At 42.9% G+C, this 18,950-nt stretch overlaps 1 protein-coding gene across 9 annotated transcripts in view; it reads left to right on the top strand.

Annotated features, from left to right (window-relative positions):
• Positions 1-18,950, top strand: part of TNS3 (tensin 3) — a 434,926-nt gene that overhangs the window by 235,856 nt on the left and 180,120 nt on the right. For all 9 annotated transcript variants that reach the window (XM_077118747.1, XM_077118732.1, XM_077118722.1 and 6 more), the window contains one exon: positions 17,403-17,455. In XM_077118747.1, the coding sequence (XP_076974862.1) occupies positions 17,403-17,455 (53 nt within the window). The remainder of the gene's footprint in view (positions 1-17,402; positions 17,456-18,950) is intronic.

The raw sequence follows: 18,950 nt of genomic DNA, 5'->3' as shown, positions 1-18,950 counted from the left end.
CCTCTTATAGAAGTGATGGGTTGATTACATTATTCTTTGCTTTTGAGCAGTAACCCCCCCCCCACACACACACACACACACACTCCCCGAGAAAAGGCCTCTTTACCTCACTGATCAACTTTCTAAGGACAGACTACAGCAGGATACATTGCATCCTGTGGCTGGGGGACTTGGAAAGAGAGCAGATATGGGAGAAATTAGAAAGCTGGGGAATTGGAAAGATTCCAGATTCTTGATGGTGGAAGATGCTGCTGCAGCATCTTAATTGTGAAATCCCAGGTGCACCACGAGGTCCTTCTGAATCCTCATTTCCCACTCTGAGAATAGGGATAGCTATGCTAACCTACTGGGGTTCCTGCTGGTGTCAAAAGAGACCATCTCAGTGGCTGTGCTGAGCCTGTGCCAGCCTGGTTGTTGACAGTAGGCAAAACAAGTGTATCCAAGTGCTGGTGGCCAGTCTTCAATTTTTCTTTTTTTCTTTACAAGAGAGTTGCAAAAATAATATAAAATCCAAATAGAGAATTCTACATACTTCTAATCCAGATACCCTGAGCCTACCAATTTCAACATTTTACCATATTTGCTATCATTCCATCCATAGTCTCTCCGTCCATCATCCATCCATCCGTCCATCATCCATCCATCCATCCATCCATCATCCATCCATCCATCCATCATCCATCCATCCATCCATCCATCATCCATCCATCCATCCATCCATCCATCTATCCATCTCTATTTAGCAATTTTCTAACATTTGAGAGTAAATTGTATGCATCATGCTCCTTGAATACCCAGTACTTCTCTGTGCATTTCCTAAGAACAAGAATATTTGCTTAGGTAACCACCTTAAGTGTGCTAATTAAGTTCAGGAAGTTTAACATAGATATCAAGTTTACAGCCTATTTTTTTTTCGTGTGTCCCTTTAGTGGCCTTTTGGCCTTTTCTCCTTGTCTCTTTCTTGCCCTCTTCCCATCCCAGGTCTTTCTACCTCTGATGGAGGAGTCTCGTATGAGACCGTGATGGTCTGGAGCTGGGGGTCCGAGTGTGGTTTGTGGTCTCTGAATCTTGCAGGATGCCCCTGAGATGCTCTGGGCCTTAACTCAATTTCAAGTGGTGTAGACAGGTGCTTCACTGTGCTGTTAGAATGTCGGCTAAGTGAGAGAGATGCATAGATCACCTTCCTACCCCCTCCTCCTCCGTGTAGGGGTTAAAGAAGGAGTTAATTTGGGGGAACTTTGGAGGTCCCAGGTGAGCATAGTGTACACAAAGCCTTTATTTTTGAAAACTTCACATAGCCAAATTTGTGTAATTCAACCCTACTTCTCACTTTTGACCTACTAAAGTTGCGGTGGGGTGTCTCCAAGTGGCAGAAGCACAGTCTGCAGTTTCCTCTTCTTTGCCCCAACCTTTGAAATGATACAATTCTTGATGTGCTCAACGTTTGGACGGTGGTTGGGATTTGCTTGACTTTAGATTCCAAGCATGAAGTTATTAGGACATCAAGCTGTATAATGCTACATTGGATTCAGAGAATTTTGGAACCAAAGGATCTTTGCTTTTATGTGGTGCAACCTCCTCATTCTGCAGTAGAGGGAAGGAGTCTGTGAGGCTCCCTCCTTGAGGTGTGGGCCATGCTTTGGAATATTTCACTCCTGGCCTCCAGGGCACTGCCTGAGAGAGTGTGACATGATGTCTTCCTCCCTATGGAAGGATGGCACCAGCATTTGACAGTTATGCATTCTTTTTTTAAAAATGTTTTTATTGAGAAATCTTCACACACATACATTCCATACATGGTGTATAATCAGTGGCTCACAATATCATCACATAGTTGTGTATTTATCATGATCATTTTTTTTTAGAACATTTGCATCACTCCAGAAAAAGAAATAAAAAGGAAAAAGAAAAAAAGAGGGATACCTCTTATCCCTCCCTCTAGTTGACCACTAGTATTTCAATCTAGCCAACTTATTTTACCCTTTGTCCCCACTATTATTTATTTATTTTCTATCCATATTTTTTACTCATCGTCTATACCCTGGACAGAAGGAACATCAGACACAAGGTTTTCACAATCATATGATCACATTGTAAAAGTTATATCTTTATACAGTCATCTTCAAGAATCAAGGCTTCTGGAACACAGCTCAACAGTTTCAGGTACTTCCCTCCAGCCACTCCAATATACCATAAACTAAAAAGGAATATCTATATAATGCATAATATAACCTCCAGGATACCTCTCAACTCTGTTTGAAATCTCTCAGCCACTGAGACTTTACTTTGTCTCATTTCTCTCTCCCTGCTTTTAGTCAAGAAGGCTTTCTCAATCCCGTGATGCTGGTCCCTGCTCATCCCAGGATTTCTGTCCCACGTGATGCCTTCTTTTTGAATGGTTGTAATTGTAGAATGATGAGTAGCTTGAGAATTGCATTGTTTTGCCAAATAGGTTATCTTATTGCTCGCTTTCTATGTTAAGCTACATGACATTATATTCCATTTTTAAATCATAAAAATAATTTAGGCTCTGAAACTACAGCGTACTTACCCAAATTCGTGCAAGTAGGTTACAACTGGGTGTTGCCAAACTAGCAACTGTATCTCAGATCTGTGTTCGGTTTATGATGTGTTTATGTAAGATCCAGGATCACCGTGGTTCCAACCCATTGTGTTTCTCCCTAAAAGGCATCCTGAAAGTTTTGGCACATTGAGTAGTGGCAATCTTTTATTAAGCCAAGTGTTTCCAAAGGGTTGGCTTAAGGATAGAGATTTAGTGGCTCACGGTTTCAGAGCCTAGAAGATTGACTTCTTCCCAGGGCTGGTCAGCAGTCCTTGGGTTCCTTGGCTTTCCTGTCACGTGGAGTTGCCCTCTTCTTTCTCTTCTGCATTCCTTTCCCAACTCCTCCCCATGGCTTTCTCTTTATAAGGCCTTCGGTAACAGGATTAAGGCCCTCCCTTATTCAGATGGGGCACAACTCAAGATAACATCTTCAGGAGGTCCTATTTATAACTGGTTCCCACCCACAGGAATGGACTAAGAGCATATTTTTTTTCCTGGGACACATCATTCATCCTATCACAGATGGGATTGGTTGTATTTGAATTTTGTCTCTGCTGCTTTAATTAACTGAGTGGATTTTTTTGCATATCTTTTTTCATGCTGTTTGGGGAGAGCATTTGAGTACATTGTGGTTACTGTTGCATTATAAAACAATCATTATAATAAAACCAGGTGTTTGCTTTAGCTAAAATCTGGCATCTTCCTGCTACAGTCAGTCCTCATTGCCCATAGGTTCTGTATATGTGAATTTGTCTACTCACTAAAATTTATCTGCAATTCCAAATCCATGTTCGCAGGCCCTTCCGTGGTCACTTGGGGCCATGTACAGCGCGCGTGAGTCAGCACCTTATCTCACGAGCTCCAGGGACCTGCCTCTGACGTTATTTTTTAATTAAATTTGCTTTGATTTGTGTTCTGCAGCTTGTTTAAATGTTCAGATGGCAGTGATCCTGCATCTAAATGGGGTTCAGTGAGGGCTGGTGAGCAGAGAGCTAACTGGAGAGTCATGGTTTCAAACTGAAGGAGGGTCCAAGAGACGCACAATGTCATCAAGCAAGAAGCACACTTGAAACAGGGTCATGTATTGATCCTTGTGGAAACCCTGTAGCCAGGGGTTGGCAGGAACTTAACCCTCTCAATTTCCCTTTGGGCAAATTTTTCAGTATTCACTGATTTTGTATTCAAGGAGACTTAGAGGATTAAGTACTGCAAATAACAGAGAACAACTTCATGTGGACTCCCTGTGGTGATCCGTCCTAACAGCCCCTCTTTCATAGATGAGGAAAATGAGATTTAGGGCCCAGTGTGGCTGTAGAGCCCAAGTCCCAATTCATTCATTCATTCACTCATTTCTCAACTTGGAATTCATTTCTCACTCCGGGAGTAGGGAAATGGGAGATTTCTATAGTTTAATGTCCTTTGACACATTCTACCCCTTAAGCATCAGGGTGCCTTGTAGACTATTTTTCTCTCACATGGATTGATACAAATAAAATAGTGGTGGTACAAACAGATGTCTCACAAGTGCTTAAAATGTGGCTCCTTTTCTTTATAAAACTACAGGTTTTTCTTGAACAGGACTTTACTTGGGAAAGCCGACATGAAGATGAAGGTTTCATCCTCAGTCAGTTGCCTGGGGTGCCCAGAGCCCTCACCCCAAGTACTAGAGGAGCAACTCCTTGCTGAGCTCATGGGATGAGGCCCTGGTGGCACCCCTGTCCTTGGCTGGACCCCTGCCCTAGTGACTTGGGTTTGTAGGACTGGGTCCTGAAGGTCACCATAGAAGATCAAAATGGATCTACAGAGGAGCCTTACTTACATGTCTCATCTTTGCTAGGGTGGGTGTCTTTGGGGGAGGGGGAACAACTTTTTCAGCACTGCCATGTCCTGGAGAAGCTTTTTGCCACTGTGAGTTCCAATTCCTCATGTGGAAAATAAGCCTGGCAAATTCTTCCTCCTGGAGTGGGAAGATTAAATGTGAGAATCTATGACAGGTGGCCCAGCTCAGTGCCTGGGATGTGCTGAGACCTCAGAAAGCATGGGCTCCTGGAATCTAGTCCCTGCCTTGCTTTGCCCCTTTGCATTGTATCTCACAGTGCTTGAGAATAGACAGGGATCCCCTTCCCTGTTTGCCACCCATGGCCAGGGACCTTACAGGAATGGCTGAGTTACTTGCACAGAGTGGGAAAATAAGTCCTTGGCTGCCTGAGACAGAAGGCAAGACGTCTGGGGTGGTGATGCTGGATAAAATAAAGTGTCACCCCATGGGACGCTGCCTGCCTCTGCCCTGTGGCCCCCAGGTTTGTGTCTGCTCTGGGTGTCACCAACATACTGGCTTTTTTTTTTTTAATATTTGTTTGATAAAACAATATATGAACACAAACATTCTTAACATACAAACATTGTGCCCAATCAGTGGCTCACAATATCATCCCATAGTTGTGTATGCACCACCATGACCATTTTTTAGAACATTTTGCATCACTCCAGAAAAAGAAATAAAAAGAAAAAAGGAGAAACTCATACATCCCATACCCTCCCTCTCATTGACCACTAGTATTTCCATCTACCCAGTATATTTTAACCTTTGTTCCCCCAACTATTTGTTTATTTTTTTATCCATATTGCTTTACTGTCCATACCCTAGATAAAGAGAGCATCAGACACAAGGTTTTCACAATCACATAGTCACATTGTAAATGTTATATCTTCATACAGTCATCTTCCATCAACAGTGCTACTGGGACACAGCTCTACAGTTTCAGGCACTTCCCTTTAGCCACTCGGATACACCATAGACTGAAAATGGATATCTGTATGATGCGTGAAAATAACCTTCAGGATTTCAACTCTGTTTAAAATCTCTCAGCCACTGACGCTTTATTTTTTCTCATTTCTCTCTTCCACCTTTTGGTCAAGAAGGCTTTCTCGGTCCCATGATGCTGGGTCCTGGTTCTTCCCTAGGAGTTCTGTCCCACGTTGCCAGGGATATTATACCCCTGGGAGTCATGTCCCATGTTGGTGGGGGGAGGGCAGTGAGTTCACCTGCTGTGTCAGCTTAGAGAGAGGCCTCGTGGCTTTTTAAAGGGAGCATGTTGACGGATGGGGCACGGCCTTCAATGCTGAAACCCCGGGAGGAGGAGGGTCGTGGGCACTCAGGCCCCTGGTTCTGTTGTCCAGGGGGTGGCGTGCTAGTGCGGGGTGTGGGGAGTTCGAGGAACAAGGCCAAGCTCAGCATTCTCTGCAGCCTTGCTATGTGTCCTGGTGCTGACCAGGAGGTCCTCTGTCCCCATCCTGAGGACACCCCTCTCAACTTCACATCCTGTCACTCTTCCCTTTCATGCCTCTCTGTTCTGACCACACTGGTCTGTCGCTGTTTCCAGGATGCAGATGGTCCCACCGCAGGGCCTTTGCACTTGCTGTGCTCTGTCTGAAACATCCTCCCTTCTGAGAGTCTCCCTGATGGCGGCCAACCCAAGAGAGAGGACAGTTTCCTGTCCCCACCAGCCCTACCCTGTCACCCTTTCAAATGTGCCTGGTTCCCGGTCTTCACATGGGGCAGTGAGCCGTCCTTGGTACATGCTAGGTCCTCAGTTAGGAGCTGTGGAGTTGGGTTTGGGGAGGAGAAGAGAGAAGATGAGAGGCTAAGAGAAGGCAAGTCCCTGTCTTCAAGAAGGTCATGCTTTAGTCACAAATTGCACATGTAACTAGTGTCCTCTTATTCTAAATGGATTCTGAATTGGCATAGGACATGGCTGAGTGGCTGCAGGTGCAGCTGGTTGAGAGATGAAGGGGAACAGGCTAAGGTTTTGCCTACCTTTTTTTTTTCCTTTTTGGTAAAGGGAGAAGTGCTGAGAATTTGGTGTGGGGGTGGGGTGGGGGAGGGCTGGTTGAGAATATATTAAAAAACTGTCAGAAGCTGCAGGGCTGCACAGCCATTGCAAGGAGAGCTGGTGCTGCCCCCTGCAGGCTCAGTGCCCTGGCTGCAGCTTCTGGGGTGCCTGCATTTCACCAGGGCCTTCCTGAATAAGAAGTTCTGCACCCCTGTGCTGCTTCTGGAGGAAGAGTAAAGGGCCAAACTAAAATGGTAACTCAACCCTTCAGCCCGGACAGGACAGGAGTGTGACAAAACTGTGGTTTTTGTTGTAGGCTGGGCTGAATCTTTAGTTCTGGCATTTACCAGCTCTGTGCAGCCAGCAACTAGCTCATTTGCTTCCTTGAAATTCAGTTTAGGCAAGTTTAGGATGACAACAGTAAGATCTACCTCAAGGAATTATAGCAGACAGCATGGGGCAGGGCCTAGTAACGTGGCGCAGAATAATAACGATGTGAATACATGATGCAAACAGGAGGATTTGCACAGCCCATCCCTGGCTAGCTTTGGAGGTACTTCTCCTGCACCTGGGTGCAGGGTTCCCCTACTTCACCTCTGTCCTCCCCTGTCTCTTGCCCCTCCTCAGATGCTCTTCTGTGGCTCACCTCGACACCCACATCCCCATTCACCCACCCCCATGCATACCCCACCCTTCCACCCTGTACCTCTCTACCCGCATCCCTCTGTCTCTCCCCTGCACACCTCCACCCCACCCCACCCTCCATCTACCCCAGTGTGCAGTGCTTGGTTCCTTCCATCCAGTTCTAGCCTTTCTCTCCATCCTCCCACCTGCACTGGGATGGCTGCTGCTTCAAAGCCCAGGTCACCTTCCTTGGCCTGGCCTGGCATCTTCACGTAGTGGGTGGGTGCAGGGCAGTGAGGAAATGAAGGTGAACATGATTTTGAGGGTCTGTGAGGTATGGTTGAGGCAGAGAGTGGAGAGGGAATGTTGGGAGAGGGGGTTGGGATTCAAGGCGACTCTCCCACCCCGTCCACTAGGTGTTCCCTACCTGCCTGTTGGGGATTGAATTGTGTCCCCCACAAAGACATGTTCAAGTGTTAACCCCCTGGTCCTGTGGCTGTGAACTCATGTGTAAATAGGATCTTCAAAGATGCTATTAAAATGATCCAAACAGAATCAGAGTGGGTCTTAATCCTGTAAGACTGGAGTCTTTATGAGCAAAGGAAATTCAGATACAGAAGTAGAAGCCACAGGGGACAATGGGGAGAGACAGCTAGGCCACGGAAGATGGCCAGCAGGTCACCACTAGAACGCCACAGATGTTGGAGGAAGCGTGACCCTGCCGACACCTTTATGTTGGAGGTCCAGCCTCCAAAGCTGGGAGGTAGTAAACCAATAAATCATAGCTGCCCAGGCAAACCAAGACACTGTCCCACTTGGTATTTCCTTGAGCATGGAGAGCGGGGTTAGGTCAGGGATCCGTGCAAGTTGGTTGGCATCCTGGGCTGTCCCTGCCCAGCTGACTGTCGGTGTGGATTGAGATAAATATTTCAGAGTATTGACATCAGCATTGACTCAAAGGGAAAAATGACTGCACACAAGAAAGCTTTTGCCAATTAAAAAGCCCTGGGGCTGTGTGTGTGTTTGTGTGCATGTGAGTTATTTATGCAAAGAAGGTAAGGAGGATGTGACTGATACGTCTGACCCGACTTTTTTTTTTTTAATGGTTATTTGGTCTTTTCTTTCTTTTTCTTTTTTTTAACTGTTTTTATTGTATAATATAACATATGTACAAAGCAAAGAAAGAAAAAAGCAATAGTTTTTAAAGCACTTTTCAGTAAGTAGTTACAGGACAAATCCTAGAGTTTGTCATGGGCTACCATACCATCATCTCAATTTTTTCCAGCTGCTCCAGAATATAGGAGGCTGGTAGGAATAATTTGTTGTTGTTGTTGTTTTTTTTATCATCACAGTTGTTTCTTTTTTTGTGTGTGAAAAATAAGATATATACAAAAAAGCAATAAATTTCAAAGCACAGCACAACAATTAGTTGCAAAACAGATTTTAGAGTTTGGTATGGGTTACAGTTCCACAATTTTAGGTTTTTACTTCTAGCTGCTCTAAGATGTTGGAGACTAAAAGAAATATCAGTTTAGTGATTCAGCAGTCATATTCATTTGTTAAACCCTACCTTCTCTGTATAACTCCACCATTACTTTCATCTTTCTATCCTACTCTTTAGGGGTATTTGGGCTATGATCTTTCTAAATATTTCATGTTGGAAGGGGCTGTCAGTAATATGGGGTAGGGAAATGTAACTAGCTGATGTTTTAGAGAGGCTGGGCCCTCTAGGTTTCAGGACTGTGGTCCAGGGACCCATCTGGAGGTTGTAGGTTTCTGGTGTTTGGCCATTTATGATAGGTAGCAATGTCTAACTGAAGTGTGTGTAAGAGTGACCTCCACAGCAGCCTCTTGACTCTATTTGAACTCACTTAGCCATTGATGCTTTATCAGTCCACACTGCTTTTCCCCCTTTTGGTCAGGATGGGATTGTTGATCCCACCATACCAGGGCCACACTAATCCCTGGGAGTCATCTCCCACGTGACCAGGCCGTTTTTTTTTTGTTTTGTTTTGTTTTTTAATTTTAATTTTTTTTACAAAAGTGCCTGTCTCAGCAAATGAATACAAACAACTATAGGAAGCACAGAGGACATTTTATCTAAGAGAAAAGAAATCCCCCCAGAATACCAAGACCGAGTTTCTGAGTGCCTGCATGTAGTCACTACATCTCCTACTGGACCACCCATTACTGCATGGGCTACTGGTGAAGCTGAAGTTTTGGGTGGGCAACTTATTTCCGCCTAGGGCACAGAGGAGGGACTAGTTACCCAGCAAGGAAGGGGCAGGGCCAGGATTCGAATCCAGGATGGTGTTTCTAGATTTTCAAGAAAAACATTTATTTTCAATGGTGTACTTCAGTTGACAATGTGGAATTTATAAAGGTACAAGTAGAACTGCTCGGGTGACAACCTAGAGATGAGAAGCCATCAACCCAGGGCCAGCAGCCTGGCCGCAGGTGAGGGGGTTCTACAGAAGTGAAGTCACTCCTGTCTTCTCAAAGCCAGGCAAGGCTAGATCTTTCTCATTTGCTTTTTACCTTCTATGAATGAGTTGTGGCAATTAAGCTGAGATGGTAGAATATCATTGGCCAGGGGCCAGGTCTGCTTTCTGGTATTTGGTTCTGCAAATTCCACCTCATTAGCGAACAAATGCCATTCAAAACCTGCTCTGGTCTTGATTTCTCCAAACACGCATAGCCACTTCGTGCCAAATTTGCACATTTGTAGCTTGGCAATCCATAGCATTTTTGACAGGATGCAACAACAAAAAAATAGCTGTGGGCCTGTGATAGAGCAGGAACTAAGTGTCTGTGCTGGCTGGTGGCTACCTGTGAGTAGCTTCCCTATTACTGTGGCCCTGTAGGTGTGCCAGATAGAAAATCAGCAATACAGTGGCTGGGTCTACTTTGAATGAAGTTGATGGGTTCTTTGCTACAGTCCTAGCCTTAGCCTAGCCCAGGTTCTTTCAGAATGCTGGGCTTTCAGAATGAAAGGCATAGATTTGTTCCATCACAGGTGTCCTGTAAGGGTCAGAAGGTATCATATGCAGATCTGAGCTAGTGAGTGGAGTCCAAAATCCCTGTCTTTTTCTTTGGCATGGGCATGCACCGGGAATCGAACCCCAGTCTCCAGCATGTCAGGCGAGAACTCTGCCTGCTGAGCCACTGTGGCCCGCTCTCCTGTCTTTTTTTTTAAATGAATTTTATCGAGGTATATTCACACACTATACAAACAATCTGAAGGATACATTGACTCACAAACAGCTCCTTGATCCATTTTAGAACATTTTCATTACTCCAGAAAAGATATAACAATAAGAAGAAAACCCACGTCCTCCATACTCCTTATCCCCCCCCCCCCCCATATTATTGATCCATAGTGTTGGAGTAGTACATTTGTTACTGTTGATGAAGGAGTTTTGAAATTTTACTGTGTTAGCTACAGCCCATAGTTTGCGATAGGTACATTTTTCCCCATACACCCCTCTGTTATGAACTCCTTGTAATAGTGTCATATATCTGTTCTAGTTCATGAAAGAAGTTTTAAATATTTGTGCAGTTACTCTTGGGCATTGTCCACCACAAGATTCCCTGTGTTCCACATTCCCATATTTTAACCTCCAACTTTCCTTCTAGTGACATACATGACTCTAAACTTGGAATATTATTCAACAGTAAGAAGGAATGAAGTCTGGAAGCATGCAACAACATGGATGAACCTTGAGGATATTATGTTAAGTGAAATAAGTCAGACACAAAAGGACAAATATTGTGTCATCTCACTGATGTGAACTAATTATAATATGTAAACTCATACATATAAAATCTGGAATATAGAATATAAGCTACCAGGATATAGAATGAGGCTAAAGAATGGGAAGCAGTTGCTTAATATGTGCAGAATGCTTAATTAGGTTAAATTGAAACATTTGGAAATGGACAGAAGTGATGGCAGCATGTTATTTTGAGAGTATTTAATAGTGCTGAATGGCATGTGTGTGCTTATGGTGGAAAGGGAAAGTTTAGAGTCATATATGTTTCCCTGTCTTTTAAGTCCAGGTGCTGCCTTGTTATTTTCAGACTCCAGTAAACCACACAGAGTGAGAGTCCCCTAGGCCCCAAGACAGCGATGGGCATGTGTGGAAAGCAAGGAAACTGGCAGCAGCACAATCTAATTATCCCTGGTATAATTGCAGGTGGTCTTTGCTTGGCACAGTTCTGATATGCACTAATTTCAATTAGCACAACTTGGTTAAGCAGCACCAGGCTTCTGATAGCACAGTTCATATTTCAGTTGCCATGGTATGCTAACTGAGTAATTGCAAAAAGCACAAACTTCACTCCCCAATCACTCACTGTGTATATAATAGATGCAGTCCATACGTCAGTAACCAATCGCATCACGTTTTTCAAAGTGCAGACTAGTGGCTGCACACCTATTATTAGGTCACACACAGACAACCTTGTGTGTCATTGTGCTGCCTCCTTCTTTCCCATAATAAACCCAAGGTGACATAAGGCAAAAATGGATCATCGAAAGAGGAAACTGGTATACAAAGATGAAAGTGTAGCCAGAAATGAGAATAATAATGCCGTAAGTGAATGCCTCAGTGTAAGTGGCGTTGTAGAAGAAATAGTAGACAGCAGGGATGTTGGCACTTCAACTGTTCAGAAAACTCCAGATGTGCAGCCAGAGAAACTCAGTGAAGGCAAGCTCATCAACATAAATGAGGAAAGCGGTCATGACAAAAAGGATGAAGTTGTCACAAAGGAAGAGAAGCTGGCCAAAGATTTCCCGTTAAATTATTTCAGTGATATTTCACAGCATTAAAGCACAAAGCACAACATTTTGGAAGATGATTTATGATTGGAAAGGAGTGTGAAAGTTCACCAAGACAGAAAAAATGCTAGATGCATAGTATATGTTTATACCATGAGAAGGTGGCGGCAAGCACTTGTTGGAACTATTCTTGATAAGTTACAAATAATAAAACCCTTTATTTCTCAATGTTTCTAATGATTTAAATTACTGTGTACTGAATATTAGTTTTAATCTTTTGTCCTTTCCTTGTATAACTAAAGGTAAAAATTTTCAAAGGTCATCAAACCATCATAATTTTCCCCATTGATTATTATTATTATTATTTTGGGGAGGGTGCATGGTCCAGGAATCGAACCTGGGTCTCTCACATGGAAGGCAAGCATTCAACCCCTGAACTACCTGTGCACTCCCCACTGATTTTTTTTTTTTCAGAAGGGTGTCACTTGAGATTTTTTGTAGGTAAAACCTACTTCCTAGAAGTCAGTTGGCCAAATGTGCACAGCTGAGTCCCCATTGATTATCGAGTGAATTTGCACAATTTCAACTTGCATGCTTAGTTTTTTATGCTTTTATGCAAAGCAGTTTGCCAAGCACTAACTGTGGGCCTGAGTGTGAGCCCAGTATTTCCTTTAAATGACTTTCCTGATTCTGAGAATAACTCAAATAAATGATGGGGTGCTATTTTACACCCATCTACAGATGAGGAAACTGAGGTATAGAAAACGTATTGGTTGAACTGTCCAAGGATGCAGAGCTGTCCATGGTTCTAGAGATAACTTCTCATGCCTGGGCTCTGACAGACATGCCCTTTGACACCCCTCTTTGCCCTGGCACCCCTCGATGACACACCTGCTGTGGACTCCACAGCAGTGGGTCTTTTCACATCTCTTGCCCCTTCCCAGAGTAGGTCTTGCAGTGCTGCTGAGCTTGCATTTGCTACATTTTCTTGACACTCACAGGCCCTCCATATTGTATTGGCACCCTCCTTATGCTTTGTAGAGGAATCAAGAGCTCCACACCACAGGGGAGCCGGGGCATGACCAACAGCTCATGGGAGGGTGAGTTAAGGATGAAGGGTAAGGAGGGCAGCTGGAATATTCTGACTCCTCATCTCATTGGGTAAATGGGAGGGAAATACAGCATCTTTGCAGGGAAATGGTCAGACTCCTGTTTTAAAAAATATAGTATATTCATACAGTTTGCATTGTAAGGCCAGGAAAAGGGGAGGTTGCAATGAATGGAATCACAGAGTACAGTAGGATGGCCAGATTAACTAGAGGGAATGGAAGATCCAAGCAGGAATAAAACGAGTTGAAGGAAATGGCAGAAGCAGCGATGTAAAATAAGTTGTGAATGTAGGGACATGGTCCCTACCCTCCCTATTCCTCTCCCTTGGCAGGTGATTCCCTCGAGCTGGTGTGACCTTGCTGACCAGGAGTAAGTTTGAGAGAGCAGGAGTCTTAGACACAGAGGGCCTCTCCAATTCAGTCCTGTACAAGCCGGTCTTTTGTTGAGCCCTCCCTGGGCACTGGGCCCAGTGCTTGGATGCAGAGGTGCCTGGGGCCAGCCCAGCCTGTCCTGGGCTCAAGCGGAGTTGGCTGCAGGGAGAGTCTGCCTTTGGAAGTCTGCCTGTGCACTATGGGTGCCCACTACACCTCTTCCTGGTCAGTCTCATCCCCAGGGGAGAGCCACGGGAACTCCTAGGATGACCCTTGCCACCCAGGAGGGTGCTAGGAGGCTGCAGCTAAAGGGCTTTGCTCTCTCTCTTTTATTTTTTTTTTTTGAAATAATTATAGATTCACAGGAAATTGTTTAAAAAAAATGAACATGGAGGTCCCGTGACTCGGTTTCCACCAATGGTAACATTTTGCCTAACTATAGTGCAATATCAAGACAAATAGGCATTGTACAATTTATAGAGCTTATTCAGATTTCATGGTTTTATATGCATTCTGATGTTTTTTAAATATTTTTATTGATAAAATTTAACATACAAATATTCTTAATGTACAAACATTCCGTACATGGTGTACAGTTAATGGCTCACAATATCATCACATAGTCATGTATTGATCAACATGTTCATTTTTTTTAACATTTGTATCACTCCAGAAAATGAAATAAAAAAAGAAAAGGAAAAAACTCATATATACCATACCTCTAACCCCTTCATTTCATTAACCACTAGTATGTCCATCTACACAATTTATTTTAAACTTGACCCCCATTAATTATTTTTTTATCTATTTTTTTACTCATCTGTTCATACCCTAGATAAAAGGAGCATCAGACACAAGGTTTTCACAATCATACAGTCACATTGTAAAAGTTATATCATTATACAATCATGTTCAAAAAAGAAAGGCTACTGGAACACAACTCTGCAGTTAAAGGTACTTCCCTCTAGCCACTACAATACATCATAAACTAAAAAGGGATATCTATATAGTGAGTAAGAATAACCTCCAGGATAACCTCTCAACTCTGAAATCTCTCAGCCACTGACACCTTATTTTTTCTCATTTCTCTTTTCCCCCTTTTGGTCAAGAAGGTTTTCTTAATCCCTTGATGCTGAGTCCCATCTCATCCCAGGATTTCTGGGATGATTACCAGGGAGATTTTCACCCCTGGGATTCATGTCCCATGTAGGAGGGAGGGCAGTAAGTTCACCTGCTGCATCGGCTTGGAGAGAGAGGCCACATCTGAGCAACAAAAGAGATTCTCTGGGGGTGACTCTTAGGCCTAATTTTTTTCTTCTCTTAGGCCTAATTTTGAGTAAGTTTAGCTTATCCTTTGCAGGAATAGGTTTCATAAGGGCAAACACCAAAATCAAGGGCTTGGCTGATTGATTTGATTGTCTCCATTGCTTGCGAGAATACCAGAAATTCTCCAAATGGGGAAGTTGGGTTTTGCTTTTAAGATGATGGAGGAGAACTCTGTCCTCCAGGTGTTTGCTTGGAGATGCTCAGACTTTTGGGGATTGTTGCAGCTGAGGGTAGGGCAGAGTCCTTTGCATATGGTGGATCACATAAATGCTCAACCCCGACAGAGGGCTGGAGAAGGAAAGGCTTATCCCCTCACAGTTCAGTTTGTTACCTTAACCTGGAGCCACATTGCAATTTTCATTCTTGGGGTTACTTTTAGGGGTTATGATGAGACTTTGTACCCTCAGTGAGGATGTGAGTGAGACTTTTGCCATCAGTCCAGGCATCTGGCTCCTGAGTAAGTATCCAGGCTCTGTGTGCAGGGGAACCAGGCCTTCTTTGTGTTTCATTTCTTCTTTTCAGCCCATTCATTCATTCAGCAATTTATTCTGATCTGCCAAACCCAGGACAAGGTATTCAAAAATAAAGGCAACAGACCTTTCCCTGTCCTCTAGGTTTTGGCACTTCCCTCTCCCACTTTACGAGAACAACCAGATGTTTTTACTTGGGTCACAGTGTGATGTATCATAGTTTGTCCTTTCTTTGTGAACATACAGGAAAAGTTTGGAAAATATTATACAAAGGAATCAAATGCTTTTGTGCTAATTAAATAGTGAAAGCAATGCTCTCTGGTTGTGAGTATACACCCTCGTACTAAAACGACTGATGACTAATTCTTTACTCCTCAGGTTACGTGGGAGCATCACGTGAAATAGCGTATATATATATATATAAACTGTATAAACTGTTAGGTACTTAATACCTGAGTTTTTTCTCCAACTTGAATAGGTTTTTTTAAAAAGGAGTAGACAATTGAAAATTCCCTGAAAGTCATTAACTGTTTCTTTTAAATAAAGAATAACCATGAAGATGATGACGATGATTTATTTATTTTAGGAAAGTTCTGGGTTTACAGAAAAATCATGCATAAATTATACCATTCCCACAGATCTCCCTATTATAAACTCCTTGTAGTAGTGGTACCTCTGTTATCATTGAAGAAAGAATATTATCTGAGACCCAGAGTCAGAGCTCTGAAGCTATGAGAGTCAGCAGTACCCCATACAGCAACTGTTAAAAAATTGAAAAAGGGATCAGACTTCAACTAGAGATGTGAATGAAGCTGACCTGGATAGAACTGAGGTAAAACAGAATACAGAGCAAAGGATGATATAGTCCATATTTTAAAACTTCAACTTTTGTGTACGACCAAAGGGAGAGATGTTTATTTGGTACAAAATTCGTATTTTGGGTAGCACATTACCTAATTTAACTTGTATCATCAGTTTATTTGAACGCCATGATTACATGGAATCTTGAAAAGGGTGTGAGATCTTGTTGGTTTGTTCAGGTTAGTGTGATGCCCCTATATATACCAGAGTAATTTGGGCAGTGAATAAAGTATTTGCAAAGTCCCCTTGGGGGACTGAGGAGAAAGGAGGAAATATTCAACTTTCTCATCTGGGAAATTCTTGATATTCTTGTAGGCAGTAGAGACAACCAATTCAATAGATTGAGCCCTTAATCTTGGGGTTTGTCCGTATGAAACTTATTCCTGCAAATAAGGATAGGCTAAGCCTACTTCTAATTATGCCTAAGAATCTCTCTCAGAGAACCTCTTTTGTTACTCAGATGTGGCCTCCCTCTCTAGGCCAACTGGGCAGGCGAACTCACTGCCCTCCCCTCTACGTGGGATATGACTCCCAGGGGTGTATATCTCCCTGGCAGGATGGGACAGAATTCCCAGTATTCGCCGAAACCTGGCACATGGGATTGAGAAAGCCTTCTTGACTGAAAGGAGGAAGAGAGAAATGAGACAAAATAAAGTTTCAATGGCTGAGGATTTCAAACAGAGTTGAGAGGTTATTCTGGAGGATATTCTTATGCGTTATGTAGATGTCCCTTTTTATGTTGTATAGAGGGGTCGGAAGGAAGTACCTGAAACTGTTGAGCTGTGTTCCATAGCCTTGATTCTTGAAGATGATTATATAATGATACAGCCTTTGCAGTGGGACTGTGAGAAACTTGTGTCTGATGTTCCTTTTATTCAGGGTATGGACAGATGAGTAAAAAAATAAGGATAGAAAATAAATAAATAATGAAGGGGAGATAAAGGGTAAAAAAGAAGAATATTATTATAATTGAACTATTAACTATGGTACATGGTTTTCATGAGGGTTTTCTGTTTGTATTATGCAGTCCTATGCTTTTTTTTTCCTTTTTCTCATTTTATTTGCAAAACTTTCATTCTAGTACCATATAGATGGCCTAAAATTTCCCCTTTTAGGTGAAGTTTTGGTAATGGATGGTGGTGATAGCTGACATTTATTGAGTGCCTACTGTGTGAGTGCGAAAAGCACCTTATACCTATCTAGTGACTATTTACCTTGCCTCGACTGCCATCCCATGGGAAAGCTCCGTCCTGCTGTTCCTTGGAGAAGTTCTCTTGCCTGCAGTTGAGCCGTTGGGTAGAGATACACTGATATGACAGAGACCTTTCCGAGGCGACAAAATGAACCAGCAGTGTTTGGCTGACTATGCGACAACTGTCTTTGTTCCTTCTCTGTGGTCCTTGGCGATGTGTGAGCTGGCAGGTGGACGAAACCTTAAAGTGACTGGCTTATTGTTATTTGCAGGTGCCAGGGAGCTTCTTACAGACCCCATCGCTCTGCTGTGATAAATCATTGCGGTGAGTATCTGTACTGACAACTCCACGTCTCTCTCTGGCCTTGACTCAGAGCCTCGTCTACCCAGAGGAAATGGGGCCTGATGTTAGTATATTCAACAGTAATGTTAGTGTCTTTTTAATTTCAAGAGCAACTACTCAAAGATGATACATTTTAGTTCCATTTTTCTGGATGTGATCACATGGCATTAAAAGCCCAGATTGTGGAACACATGGTTTTGTTTCAATAAGTAATGATATTAGACTGATTTGATTGTAAAAGTTTAAGATTCCAGAATTGATTATAGTATGCCAGGGTGAGACCTGCCTTTGTCTCCTTAGGGACTTCCCTCAACCACTGCTCTGGATGCAAAAACTCCCTCTTTGGGGTTTGTGGTTGGCATAGGAGACATCATTTTTTTCTATCCAAGTTCAAAGATTCTGATTTGATTTTTAAAAGCCTAATGTATGTATCTTTTGTATTTGTGCCTGTGAAAAAGGTAGAGGGAAAAATCTTGGTCAATTGTTTGGATCCTGATTTGAACAAATTAAGTATAAAAAAAGTTATGATATTGGACATTTGATATTGAAGTTCTTTGGGTATGATGATGGCATTGTAGATATTTTTAAAGAGTGCCCTTATCTTTTAGAAGTACATACGAAAACATTTATAAATAAGATAATATCTGGGCTTTGTTTCAAAAGAATCTAAATTGCGGAGAGATAGTTGGGGATATAGGCAAAGAAAGATGGGGTCATGTGTTGATAATTTTGAATCTGGGCTATGGGTCCATGGCAGTTCATTAAGCTATTTTTTTTTTATGTTTTTACTAAAGAGGAAAAAAAGAAAAAGAAAATTTAAATTACAGGACTTAAAAAGAGCTGATAACAACTTTGACGGAATGAAATGTCAAACACCATATCCTCAGTGTCCCTCTGTGGTTTCACTTCCTGCCACCATCTTGGTTTCGAGCCTCATTCTTTCTCTCTGGCCCATCATGCCTCTTACTCTGGACCCTTTGCCTTCATTCCATCCTGGACACCACCCTCAGCCCTCACAGCACTGCTTCTGGGAGGGTTCTCTTGACCCTGTGATCCTTTCTGGTAGTTTTTCTCCCATCACTTGGCCGCATCTCTTCATGTTAGAAATACTGGAGTATGTGTCTTGCATTTCTCAACCTCACATGGCCCAGGAGGGCAGAGACACCCTAGCGGTTATACTCACCGCTAACCTCAGGAGCTTCACTCCATGATGGCTGTGTTGACCTTGCACACAAGCCTTCCTGGGGCCACTGAAGATGAGGGCCAGGCACTGTCCCCATATCCTGCATTAGCTGGTCCTGAAGGCTTTTTTTTCAACTTTTTTCTCTCCAGTTGTTAAACCAAAATATGCATTTTGGAAATAATTCAGTAAAAGCAGAAAAAGTGAAGACCATGTAAAAGTCATCTGTAATCGACTCGTGTCCTTCCAAACATTTTTTTTCCTTTGCATGAAACAGACACACATGCACGTTTCAAA

Source organism: Tamandua tetradactyla, chromosome 1 (assembly GCF_023851605.1).
Source record: "Tamandua tetradactyla isolate mTamTet1 chromosome 1, mTamTet1.pri, whole genome shotgun sequence".
NCBI classification, from domain to species: Eukaryota; Metazoa; Chordata; class Mammalia; order Pilosa; family Myrmecophagidae; genus Tamandua; species Tamandua tetradactyla.
This window is presented reverse-complemented; position numbering and strand designations above follow the sequence as displayed.